This window comes from Felis catus, chromosome C2 (genome assembly GCF_018350175.1).
Source record: "Felis catus isolate Fca126 chromosome C2, F.catus_Fca126_mat1.0, whole genome shotgun sequence".
Lineage (NCBI taxonomy): Eukaryota > Metazoa > Chordata > Mammalia > Carnivora > Felidae > Felis > Felis catus.
The window spans coordinates 71,086,767-71,099,880 of NC_058376.1; the positions used below are offsets into that span (position 1 = coordinate 71,086,767).

Genomic DNA, 13,114 nt, shown 5'->3' on the forward strand with positions numbered 1-13,114 from the left:
AAGGTCTAGAAGTCTTCACACAGGCTTGGTTTCAAATACCACCTTATTTGATGTTGACTTCATTTTCCTGAGCTTCAACTATAAAGCACTAAGTGCCTAGCACACACAAGTTACTCAATAAATGTAATTTCTGTGTCCCCACCACTTTTATAAAATCTTTACAGGGGTGCCTGGGTGGCTCAGTTGGTTAAGCGTCCGACTTTGGCTCAGGTAATGATTTTGTGGTCCATAGTATGAGCCCCGCGTCGGGCTCTGTGCTGACAGCTCAGAACCTGGAGCCTGCTTCGGATTCTGTGTCTCCCTCTCTCTCTTCCCCTCCCCAGCTTGTACTCTGTCTCTCTCTCAAAAATAAATAAACATTAAAAAAAAAAGTTAAAAAGAATAAAATTGACAAACCCTAGCAAAACTGAAAAAGAAACCGAGAAAATGCAAATTACCAATATCAGGAATGAAATGGGATCTCACTACAGACCTTACAGACATTAAAATGATAGTAAGGAACTACTACAAACTACTCTGTACACATAAATCTAATAACTTAGGTAAAATGGACCAATACTTCAATAAACACAAATTACCACAATTAATCCAATATGAAATAGGTAAATATGAATAGCCCTGTAAATATTAAGGAAGTTGAATTAATACCTAGTACAAAAAAGAAACAAAGATATATTCTTCATGAATATATACAGAAAAATCCATTATAAATATTAGTACATGGAATTCAGCAATATACAGAAACAACTATATACCATGACTAAGTGGGGCTTTTTCCAGCAATAGAAAGCTGGTTTAATATTTGAAAATCAATCAATATAATCCATCATATTAATAACAGACTAAAAAAAAATCACATAATTATATCAACCAAAGCAGGAAAAAACACCTGACAGAAGTCAACATCCATTTGTGATAAAAATTCTCAGAAACACAGAAATAGAGAGGAACTTCAACTTGAAAAGGAGCATCTACAGAACACCTACAACTAACATTATACTTAATGGCGAAAGGTTGAATGTTTCCCCTTCTCATTGCGTTCATGGATTTAAAAAGTCAATAAAGATGTCAATTCTCCTAAAACTGATAATGTAAGTTTAACGCAATTCATAGAAAAATCCTACCAAGATTTTTTTGTAGACAAGGTTATTCTGAAATTTATATGAAAGGCAGGAACTAGAACAACTAAAATGATTTTGAAAAAGAATAAAGTGGGAAGAATACATTTACCCAATTTAAGATATAGTATGGCTACACTAATAAAGGACTGTGAAGTATTAATGGAGTGACAGACACATAGATCAATGGAACAGAATAGAGAACACAGAAATAGACCCATATAAATACACTCAACTGATTCCTTCACAAATGGAAGAAAGCAATTCAATGAAAGAAAGATAACCTTTTCAACAAATGGTGCTGGAAAAACTGGACATCCACACACACACAAAAAATGAACTTTGACCTAAGTCTCCCATTTTATACAAAAATTAACTAAAAATGGATCCCAGACTAAAAATATAGAACATAAAGCTTTAACATTAAAAAAAAAAAAAATACAAGAACGTCTTTGGAATCTAGGGCTTCGCTGAGTTCTTAGACTTGACATTCAAACTATGACTCATAAAAGGACCTATTAATAATTTTGACTTCACCCAAGTTAAAAACTTATGCTCTACAAAAGACCCTATTAAAAGAATAAAAAGAAAAGCAACAGATTAGGAGAAAATGTGTGCAAGCCACATCTCCAACAAAGGACTAGTATCTAGAATATATAAAGAACTCTCAAAAACTCTCAACAGTAAGACAAAAGCAAACAATCCAATTAGAAAATCACCATAAGACATGATGAGACACCTCATCCAAGAGGATATACAGATATCAAATAAGCACATGAAAAGATATTCAGCATCACTAGCCATTAGGGAAATGCATATTAAAACCACAATAAGATAATCACTACTATCTTTTGGAATAACTAAAATAAAAAAACAGTCACAACACCAAATGCTGATGAGGATGTAGAGAAACTATTATCACTCATACATTGCTGGTAGAATATAATATGATGTAGACATTCTGGAAAAGAGTTCAGCAGTTTCTACTACAAAACTAAACTTGCCACTACCATATGACCCAGCAATTGCACTCTTGGGCATTTATCCTGGAGAAATGAAGATTTATGTTCACATAAAAACCTGTACACAAATGTTTGCAGCAGCTTTATTCAGAATAGCCCAAAACTGGAAACAACCTTGTTATCCTTCAACATGCAAATGTGTAAACACACTGTGGTACATCTGTATCATGGAATTTTATTCAGCCATTAACTTGAGCAAACTACTGATATACACCATAACCTGGATGAATCCAGAAAATTATGTGGGGTGAAAAAAGGCAACACCAAAAGGTTACATACAGCATGAAGTGATTTATACATCATTCATGAAATGACAAAATTATAGAAATGAAGAACAGCTTAGTGGTTTCCAGGGGCTTAGGAGGGGCTAGAGTGGGAGGGAAGTGTGTACATCTATAAAATGGCAATAGGAATATCCTTATGGTAATTGAAATGTTCTATATCTGACTGCATCAATGTCAATATCCTGGTTGTGTTGTTATACTATAGTTTTTTCAAGATAGTACCCATCAAGAAAACTGGATAAAGTGTACATGGAATCTCTGTACATATTTTTTTACAACTACATGTGACTCTATAATGATCTCAAAATAAAAAGTTAAAAAAATATATTTATAGGGGCACCTGGCTGGCTCAGTCTGTGAAGTCTGAGGCTCTTAGGGTTCTAAGTTTGAGCCCTACATTGGGCACAGAGCTTACATTAAAAACAAAAACAAAAAAGACACACACACACACGTGTGTGTGTGTGTGTGTGTGTGTGTGTGTGTGTGTGTGTATCCCCCAAACTTGAAGAATGTATTTTTTAAAAGTTAGCTAGGTAATTGTGATATTCATCCAGATTTGAGAACCATTACTCAAAAGTACCTTCCATGTTTTTGTATATTGAATCAACAGTTACATTTATGTTTATGACTGCATTCTCCAAAGAGTAAGAATGATAGAATATGCAAAAATTTTGCAATATACATATTTGTTAATTATAAACTAAACAGAAATGCTTATGATTCTGGATCCCACACCATAGATTCTTTCATACATGATTTAAAATAACAACGTAGTTATTTACTTTGATATTACCATGAAGCACCAGAAATGGCTTTCTACACATTTTTTAAAATTAATTAATTAATTTTTCAATAGAGAGAAAGCACGAGTTGGGGGAGGGGAAGAGAGAGAAGGAGAGAGAGAATCCGAAGCAGGCTCTAAGCTGTCAACACAGAGCCCGATGTGGGGCTCAAACCCACAAACAGGGAGATAATGACCCATGCTAAAATCAAGAGTTGGATGACCACCTGACTAAGCCACCCAGGCACCCCAGTTTTCTATACATTTTTTTAAGTTTATTTATTTTGAGAGAGAGAGAGAGAGTGACTACACAATCAGAGAGGTCAGACAGAGAGGGAGAAAGAGAATCCTAAGCAGGCTCCGTGATGTCAGAGCAGCGTTGGGTGTAGGGCTCAATCCCATGAACCTGTGAAATAATGACCTCAGCCAAAATCAAAAGTTGGATGCTCAATCAACTGGGCCACCTAGATGTCCCTTCCATACATTTTGAAATTGAACTGTTTAGGCCACATTTTCAAAATAGTGACATTTTAGGCTCAGGATAAAGAACAAATCCAAAATAAACTGTGTTATCAAAGATATCATGAGGAAATGCATTCTTACTTTTGTTTCTGCTGGTCAATCCAGAACTTACAGCTCTTTCTTACAAAGTCACAGCCCATTCCTCGGCCCCAGTCTAACTTTTCGGCCATGCTGTAATTAGCCTTATACCAACTGTGGAAATAATTCAAATAAAGCATTTTTTATTATTGTCATTTTAAAAACAATTCCAACAAACCAATTACAAATCTCAGCAATGAACAAACCAAGACCTCAAGACAAAGAACATTTACAAACAAAGCCCTTGGTGCACAGGAACTGCTGCACAGACTCACCATACCATAGGACTGGGAAACTTGTCTTCTGGTGAGGGTACTTTCACATTTGAAAAAAAAAAAAAACCAAAATCAAAACCAAAATGGGCTGTCACTGTAATTTTCAAAGATGACAGAAGTCACCAAGTAGAAAGTGGTTAAGGTGTGAGACAGAGAGATCAAGGGCCAAAGAAACAAAAAGAGAATGAGAGAAAATACAAGAGAATAAACTTAGGAAGAAATAGGAGAATTATTAGTTGGACAGCCTTTACCTAATCTGATTCAGTTGGTCCTAGTTTCTTGCTTCTCTGGCCTTGATTTGTGATATTCTATCAATACAGGGTCTGCCTGTGACTAAAAATTACACTATTATGAGACATATGAATACTATGTCTAATACCTTAAAAATGTTCTAATTTCAGAAAAAACAACCCAAATCAATTTGATTTCCTGGCAAATTTAATCAAAGGCAAGGAGCCTACTTAAGAGTTTTTCTTCTTCCTTTTTTTTTTTTAAAGTTGATTTATTTTGAGAGAGAGAGAGAGAGCGCGCAAGAGAGAGTGCTCAGGAGCATGAGCAGGAGAGGTGAAGAGAGAAAGGGGGAGAGAGAAAATCCCAAGCAGGCACCATGTCATCAGCACAGAGCTTGGTGTGGGGCCCAAACTCATGAACCGTGAGATCATGACCTGAGCCCAGACCAAGAGTCAGATGCTTAAACGCCTGAGCCACCCAGGTACCCTTCTTCTTTATTCTTTAATAACAAGATTAGTTTATAAAAATTATAAAATTATACAAAATAGTTTCTTACATTTGGTATTACATCTCGTCCCTTTAGCATTACTGAAACATTAAATAAAAACATAGGCGCAAAGGCTGAGGAAATGACAAGAATTATTCCCTCCATCCCAGCCACTTTTCCACAAAATCAAACAGAAATAGGAATACATGATACAGATCTTCAAATCCTTCTTGTTTTTTCAAAGAACAGAACTGTCTCAGAGAGAAACTAAAGACATGAATACCAAAATGCCTGCAACCTCTGCAGCTATAATGTGACTTATATTAACTAGCTAACTTGGTATCATAGCAGGTCAAGTTGTCCAGATAGTAACAGATGACCCCAGTACTGCACACTAGGAATTATTTTAGCAGTGCCTAGGTTAGGCAGTCCTTCTCCCTCTGGATAAAATATAAAATAATAAGATTTCCTTGGGAATTACCATATCAAGTATACGTTGAGTACAGAGCATAGCATTGGCCCTATGTTACTAACATCAGCCGGGCACTCCAGCTACGTTTCTTGAAACCTTCATGATACCTTCTTTGCAGCTCTTTTTAAGCTATGACTGAACAGTTATTAAGCACTTCTTATATGGTAAGCACTTTAATGATAAGGCTACACCACTGAATAAAAAGACAGTTTTTGTTCTCATGAAGATTATAATCTAGGGGGAAGACAGGTATTTTATTTTTATTTTATTTTATTGAGGGGGAGTGGCAGGGGGAGACAGAGAATCTCAAGCAGGCTCCATGCCCAGTGCAGAGCCTGACATAGGGCTCAATCGTACAACTGCGAGATCATGACCTGAGCTGAAATTAAGAGTTAGATGCTTAATTTTTTTTTTAACTTTTATTTATTTTTGAGACAGGGAGAGACAGCATGAATGGGGGAGGGTCAGAGAGAGAGGGAGACAGAGAATTTGTAACAGGCTCCAGGCTCTGAGCTGTCAGCACAGAGCCTGACGCGGGGCTCGAACTCACACACTGCGAGATCATGACCTGAGCGGAAGTCGGATGCTTAACCGACTGAGCCACCCAGGCGCCCCAAGAGTTAGATGCTTAACCAACTGAGCCACCCAGGTGCCCTGGAAGACAGATATTTTTAATAACTTACAACTGGGATGACTGTCACAGAGGTTAAATATAGGGTGCTAATAAATAGCAGCACATTAACAGGGAAATCTAAATTAGTCTGGGAAATCAGGAAAGATTTGCTTCAGGAAGCAACTTTAAGCTAAACCCAAAGGAGGAGCACATGTCAGCTGAGGGAGCAGGGGAAGCACTAGAAACAGTTTCTTAGTGGCAACAGAGGGTTGTGAAATCAATTTACAGTACCTTAACATTTATTTCTCTTTCTTTTAAAATTAACAGAATAGAGGGGCGCTGGATGGCTCAGTCGGTTAAGTGTCCGACTTCAGCTCAGGTCATGATCTCGTGGTCCATGAGTTCAAGCCCTGCTTCGGGCTCTGTGCTGACAGGCCTGGTCCCTGCTTCAGATTCTGTGTCTCCCTCTCTCTGCTCCTCCCCTGCTCACACACTCTCTCTCAAAACTAAATAAACACTAAAAAAAAAAAAAAAAAAAAAAAATTAAAATTAACAGAATAGAAAAAAAAAGGATGGTGGTAGTTGGTAGTAGGGTAAAGATTGTTCTATCAACTTTGGTTCAGTTTTGTATATAATAGCTAATACCTCAGTTGGCACTTAGAGTATGCCAAACATTAAGTATACTAAGGACTTGACATATATCAACTCATGAAAGCCTCACAAAACTCTATGAGGTAGGTATTGCTTTTCATCCTCAATTTACAGACAAAAGAACTGAGGGAAAGATACAGCAAGTGAGTGGCAAAAAATGGGATTTGAATCTAGGGTTCTGGCTTCAACTTTTTTTTTTTTTTTTGGGGGGGGACAGAGAGAGACAGAGCATGAACGGGGGAGGGGCAGAGAGAGAGGGAGACACAGAATCGAAAACAGGCTCCAGGCTCCGAGCCGTCAGCCCAGAGCCTGACGCGGGGCTCGAACTCACGGACCGCGAGATCATGACCTGGCTGAAGTCGGACGCCTAACCGACTGCGCCACCCAGGCGCCCCTAGGGTTCTGGCTTCAATGTCAGTATGCTTTATAAAAGAAATTGAGACACAGTTTATATCCTATAAAATTCACCCTTATAGTTTTTGTCATTCAATCTTTTTTAGTATATTTGCAGGGTTGTACATCAAATACCACTACAGACATACATCATTTTATTACATTCCACTTTATTACACTATGCGGATACTGTCATTTTTTTCTTACAAATTAAAGGTTTGTAGCAACTTTGTATTAAGCAAGTCTATGGACTCCATGTTTCCAACAGGATTTGCTAACCTCAGGTCTTTGCGTCACACTGTTAATTCTCACAATACTTCAAACTTTTCCATTATTATATTTGTAATAGTGATCTGTGATCAGTGTTTGACGTTACTATTGTAATTGTGCCAGACACCACACCCCTATGACAACAATAAATATTGTGTATATTGTGACTGCTCCACCGACTGTTCCCTTTTCCCCTTTTCTCAGGCCTCCCTATTCCCTGAGACACAACATGTGTTAGACAGTTAGCCAAGTTGTGAATGCAAAGGAAAAGTTCTTGAAGGAAATGAAAAGTGATATTCCAGTGAATACACAAATGATAAAGAAAGTGAAATAGCCTTATTGCTGATAATGGAGAAGGTCTGAGTAGTCTGCACAGAAGATTTTAGCAGAAGTTGGTTCATGAGGCTTAAGGAAAGAAGCCATTTCCATAACATAAAAGCATTAGGTAAAGCAGCAGGTGCTGATACAGAAGCTGTAACGAGTTATCCAGAAGATGTAGTTCAGGTAATTAATGGCAGCGGCTACACTAAACAACAGATTTTCAATGTAGACTAGACAGCCTTCTACTGGAAGAAGATGCCACCTAGGACTTTCATAGCTAGAGAAGAGAAGTCAATGCCTGGCTTCAAAGGTTCCGAGGACAGGCTGACTCTCTTATTAGGGGCTGATGAAGCTGGTGACCTGAAGTTGAATGGTGAACGAAGTACTCATTTGCCATTCTGAAAATCCTTGGGCTCTTAAGAATCACACCAAACCTCCTCTGTCCATGCTCTGTAAGCGGAACAACAAAGCCTAGATGACAGCACATCTGTTTGCAACATGGTTTACTGAATATTTTAAGCACACTGTTGAGATTACTGTCCAGAAAAAAAAGATTCCTTTTAAAATATTACTGCTCATTGTCAATGCACCTGGTCACCCAAGAGCTCTGATGGAAATGGATGAGATTCATGTTGTTTTCATACCTGCTAACACAGCATCCAATCCACAGCCCACAGAGAAAGGAGTAATTTTGACTTTCGAGTCTTATTATATAAGGAATATACCTAATAAGGCTATGGCTGCCATAGATAGTGATTCCTCTGATGGATCTGAGCAAAGTAAGTGAAAACCTTCTGGGAAGGGTTCACCATTCTAGACGGCATTAAGAAAATTTGTGAGTCATGGGAAGAGGTCAAAATAGCCACATCAACAGGAGTTTGGAAGAAGTTGATTCCAACCCTCATGGATGACTTTGAGGGCTCAAGATTCCAGTGCAGGAAGGAACTGCAGATGTGGTAGAAATAGCAAGAGAACCAGAATCAGAAGTGGAGCCTGAATATGGGACTGATTGCTGCAACCTCTTGATAAAACTTGAATGGATGAGAAAGAAGTTGCTTCTTATGCATGAGCAAAGAGAGTGGTTCCCTGAGATGGAAAGTACTCCTGGTGAAGATGCTGTGAAGATTGTTGAAATGACAGCAAAGGATTTAGAGTATTACCTAAACTTAGTTGAGGAAGAGCAGATTGACTTCAATTCTGAAAGAAGTTCTACTTTGAGTAAAATGTTACCAAACAGTACTGCATTGCATGATGCTGAGAAATCATTCATTAAAGGAAGAGTCGAACAGTGTAACAAACTTCAATGTTTTCTTTTAAGAAATTGCTACAGCCACCCCAACCTTTAGCACCCACCACCCTTGTCAGCCAGCAGTCATCAACATCAATGCAAGACCTTCCATGAGCAAAAATGACTAGGACTTGCAGAAAGTTCAGTTCATGATTAGCATATTGGGCAATAAAGCTTTTTGTGTGTATTTGTTTTTTAGCAATAATGTATTTTTTTTAACTTTATTCATTTATTTTTGAGTCAAAAAGAGAGAGGGGAGAGTATGAGTGGGGGAGAGAGAGAGAGAGAGAGAGAGAGAGAGAGAGAGAGAGAGAGAGAATCCTAAGCCAGCTCTGCCAGTGCAGAGCTGGACATGGGGCTTGAACCCACAAACTGTTAAGATCATGACCTGAGCCAAAACTCAGAGTCAGACACTTAACCAATTGAGCCACCCAGGTGCCCTAGCAATAAAGTATTTTTATTTTTATTTATTTATTTTTTTAAGTTTACTTATTTATCTTGAGAAAGAGAGAGAGCGAGAGAGAAAGAGAGAAAGTGTGAGCGGGGTAGGGGCAGAGAGAAAGGGAGAACCCCAAGCAGACTCCTCACCCCTGTGCAGAGCCCAGTGGGGGGGCTTGAACCCCTGAACTGTAAGTTCATGACCTGAAGCTGAAGTCAGACGCTTAACCAACTGAGCCACCCAGGCACCCCAATAAACTATTTTCAAATTACGGTATGTACATCATGGGGTACCTGATTGGCTCAGTGAGTAGAATAGAGTAGAGCATGCACTCTTGATCCTGGGGTGGCAAATTCAAGCCCCATGTTGGGTGTAGAGATAACTTTTAAAAAAACAAAAATGGTATGCACATTGTTTTTATTAGACATAATGCGACTGCACACTTAACAGAGTGTGGTATAGTATAAACATAACTTTTATATGCACTAGGAAACAAAAAAATTCATTTGACTTGCTTTATTGCGGTGGTCTGGAGCCAAACCTGATATTTCTCTAAGGCATACCTATATCTAATTTTAGAACATTTACATCACTCCTCAAAAACTATGTCCCTGAGGCATCTGGATGGCTCAGTTGGTTAAGCGTCCGACTCTTGATTTTGGCTCAGGTCAGGATGGATGTGAGAGGTGGGGAGAGGAAGTTTTCAAGGATGATTCCCAGGTTTCTGGATGGATAAATAAAAAAGTTTTCTACTGAAACAACTTAGTTAATCTACAATGAAGTCTTATGGATAAAAATTAATTTCCATGTCTTTAACTTTAAATATTGCCAGATATTTAGAAACATCTAGCCCATTTTGTTATTGTGTTGCCCCAGAAATAGGAAAAGTGCTATAAAATTTGTCAGTGCCATGATTTCATTAGTGACTCTCACACTCCACAGTGTTTGTGTAACCTGAGTATTTTTTTTTAATGTATGAAATTTATTGTCAAATTGGTTTCCATACAACACCCAGTGCTCATCCCAAAAGATGCCCTCTTCAATACCCATCACCTACCCCCCTCTCCCTCCCATCTCCCATCAACCCTCAGTTTGTTCTCAGTTTTTAACAGTCTCTTATGCTTTGGCTCTCTCCCACTCTAACCTCTTTTTTTTTTTTTTTTCCTTCCCCTCCCACATGGGTTTCTGTTAAGTTTCTCAGGATCCACATAAAAGTGAAAACATATGGTATCTGTCTTTCTCTGTATGGCTTATTTCACTTAGCATCACACTCTCCAGTTCCATCCATGTTGCTACAAAGGGCCATATTTCATTCTTTCTCATTGCCACGTAGTACTCCATTGTGTATATAAACCACAATTTCTTAATCCATTCATCAGTTGATGGACATGTGGGCTCTTTCCACAATTTGGCTATTGTTGAGAGTGCTGCTATAAACATTGGGGTACAAGTGCCCCTATGCACCAGTACTCCTGTATCCCCTGGGTAAATTCCTAGCAGTGTTACTGCTGGGTCATAGGGTAGGTCTATTTTTAATTTTTAGAGGAACCTCCACACTGTTTCCCAGAGTGGCTGCACCAGTTTGCATTCCCACCAACGGTGCAAGAGGGTTCCCGTTTCTCCACATCCTCTCTAGCATCTACAGTCTCCTGACTTGTTCATTTTGGCAACGCTGACTGGGGTGAGGTGATACCTGAGTGTGGTTTTGATCTGTATTTCCCTGAGGAGGAGCGACGTTGAGCATCTTTTCATGTGCCTGTTGGCCATCTGGATGTCTTCTTTAGAGAAGTGTCTATTCATGTTTTCTGCCCATTTCTTCACTGGGTTATTTGTTTTTCGGGTGTGGAGTTTGATGAGCTCTTTATAGATTTGATACTAGCCCTTTGTCCGATATGTCATTTGCAAATATCTTTTCCCATTCCGTTGCTTGCCTTTTAGTTTTGTTGATTGTTTTCTTTGCTGTGCAGAAGCTTTTTATCTTCATGAGGTCCCAGTAGTTCATTTTTGCTTTTAATTCCTTGCCTTTGGGGATGTGTCAAGTAAGAAATTGCTGCGGCTGAGGTCAGAGAGGTCTTTTCCTGCTTTCTCCTCTAGGGTTTTTTTTTTTTTTTTAAACTTTTTTTTTTTCAACGTTTATTTATTTTTGGGACAGAGAAAGACAGAGCATGAACGGGGGAGGGGCAGAGAGAGAGGGAGACACAGAATCAGAAACAGGCTCCAGGCTCTGAGCCATCAGCCCAGAGCCTGACGCGGGGCTCGAACTCACGGACCGCGAGATCGTGACCTGGCTGAAGTCGGACGCTTAACCGACTGCGCCACCCAGGCGCCCCTCTCCTCTAGGGTTTTGATGGTTTCCTGTCTCACATTCAGGTCCTTTATCCATTTTGAGTTTATTTTTGTGAATGGTGTAAGAAAGTGGTCTAGTTTCAACCTTCTGAATGTTGCTGTCCAGTTCTCCCAGCACCATTTGTTAAAGAGACTGTCTTTTTTCCATTGGATATTCTTTCCTGCTTTGTCAAAGATTAGTTGGCCATACTTTCGTGGGTCTAGTTCTGGGGTTTCTATTCTATTCCACTGGTCTATGTGTCTGTTTTTGTGCCAATACCATGCTGTCTTGATGATTACAGCTTTGTAGTAGAGGCTAAAGTCTGGGATTGTGATGCCTCCTGCTTTGCCCTTCTTCTTCAAAATTACTTTGGCCATTCGGGGCCTTTTGTGGTTCCATATGAATTTTAGGATTGCTTGTTCTAGCTTCGAGAAGAATGCTGGTGCAATTTTGATTGGGATTGCATTGAATGTGTAGATAGCTTTGGGTAGTATTGACATTTTGACAATATTTATTCTTCCAACCCATGAGCACGGAATATTTTTCCATTTCTTTACATCTTCTTCAATTTCCTTCATAAGCTTTCTATAGTTTTCAGCATACAGATCTTTTACATCTTTGGTTAGATTTATTCCTAGGTATTTTATGCTTCTTGGTGCAACTGTGAATGGGATCAGTTTCTTTATTTGTCTTTCTGTTGCTTCATTATTAGTGTATAAGAATGCAACTGATTTCTGTACATTGATTTTGCATCCTGCAACTTTGCTGAATTCCTGTATCAGTTCTAGCAGACTTTTGGTGGAGTCTATCAGATTTTCCATGTATAATATCATGTCATCTGCAAAAAGTGAAAGCTTGACTTCATCTTTGCCAATTTTGATGCCTTTGATTTCCTTTTGTTGTCTGATTGCTGATGCTAACACTTCCAACACTGTGTTAAACAACAGCGGTGAGAGTGGGCATCCCTGTCATGTTCCTGATCTCAGGGGGAAAGCTCTCAGTTCTTCCCCACTGAGGATGATATTAGCTGAGAGCTTTTCATAAATGGCTTCTATGATGTTTAAGTATGTTCCTTCTATCCCGACTTTCTCGAGGGTTTTTATTAAGAAAGGATGCTGAATTTTGTCAAATGCTTTTTCTGCATCGATTGACAGCATCATATGGTTCTTATCTTTTCTTTTATTAATGTGATGTATCACGTTGATTGATTTGCGAATGTTGAACCAGCCCTGCATCCCAGGAATGAATCCCACTTGATCATGGTGAAGAATTCTTTTTATAAGCTGTTGAATTTGATTTGCTAGTATCTTATTGAGAATATTTGCATCCATATTCATCAGGGATATTGGCCTGTAGTTCTCTTTTTTTACTGGGTCTCTGTCTGGTTTAGGAATCAAAGTAATACTGGCTTCATAGAATGAGTCTGGAAGTTTTCCTTCCCTTTCTATTTTTGGAATAGCTTGAGAAGGATAGGTATTATCTCTGCTTTAAACGTCTGGTAGAACTCCCCTGGGAAGCCATCTGGTCCTGGACTCTTATTTGT

General features: G+C 38.8%; 1 protein-coding gene across 13 annotated transcripts in view; it reads right to left on the reverse strand.

The window, feature by feature from the left end:
* Window positions 1–13,114, reverse strand: part of LMLN (leishmanolysin like peptidase) — a 149,279-nt gene that overhangs the window by 87,105 nt on the left and 49,060 nt on the right. For 11 of the 13 annotated variants that reach the window (XM_045037062.1, XM_019839909.3, XM_019839911.3 and 8 more), the window contains one exon: window positions 3,809–3,919. The exons of the other annotated variants lie outside the window; for them this stretch is intronic. In XM_045037062.1, coding sequence (XP_044892997.1) covers window positions 3,809–3,919 — 111 coding nt within the window. The remainder of the gene's footprint in view (window positions 1–3,808; window positions 3,920–13,114) is intronic. 13 annotated transcript variants of the gene reach the window in all.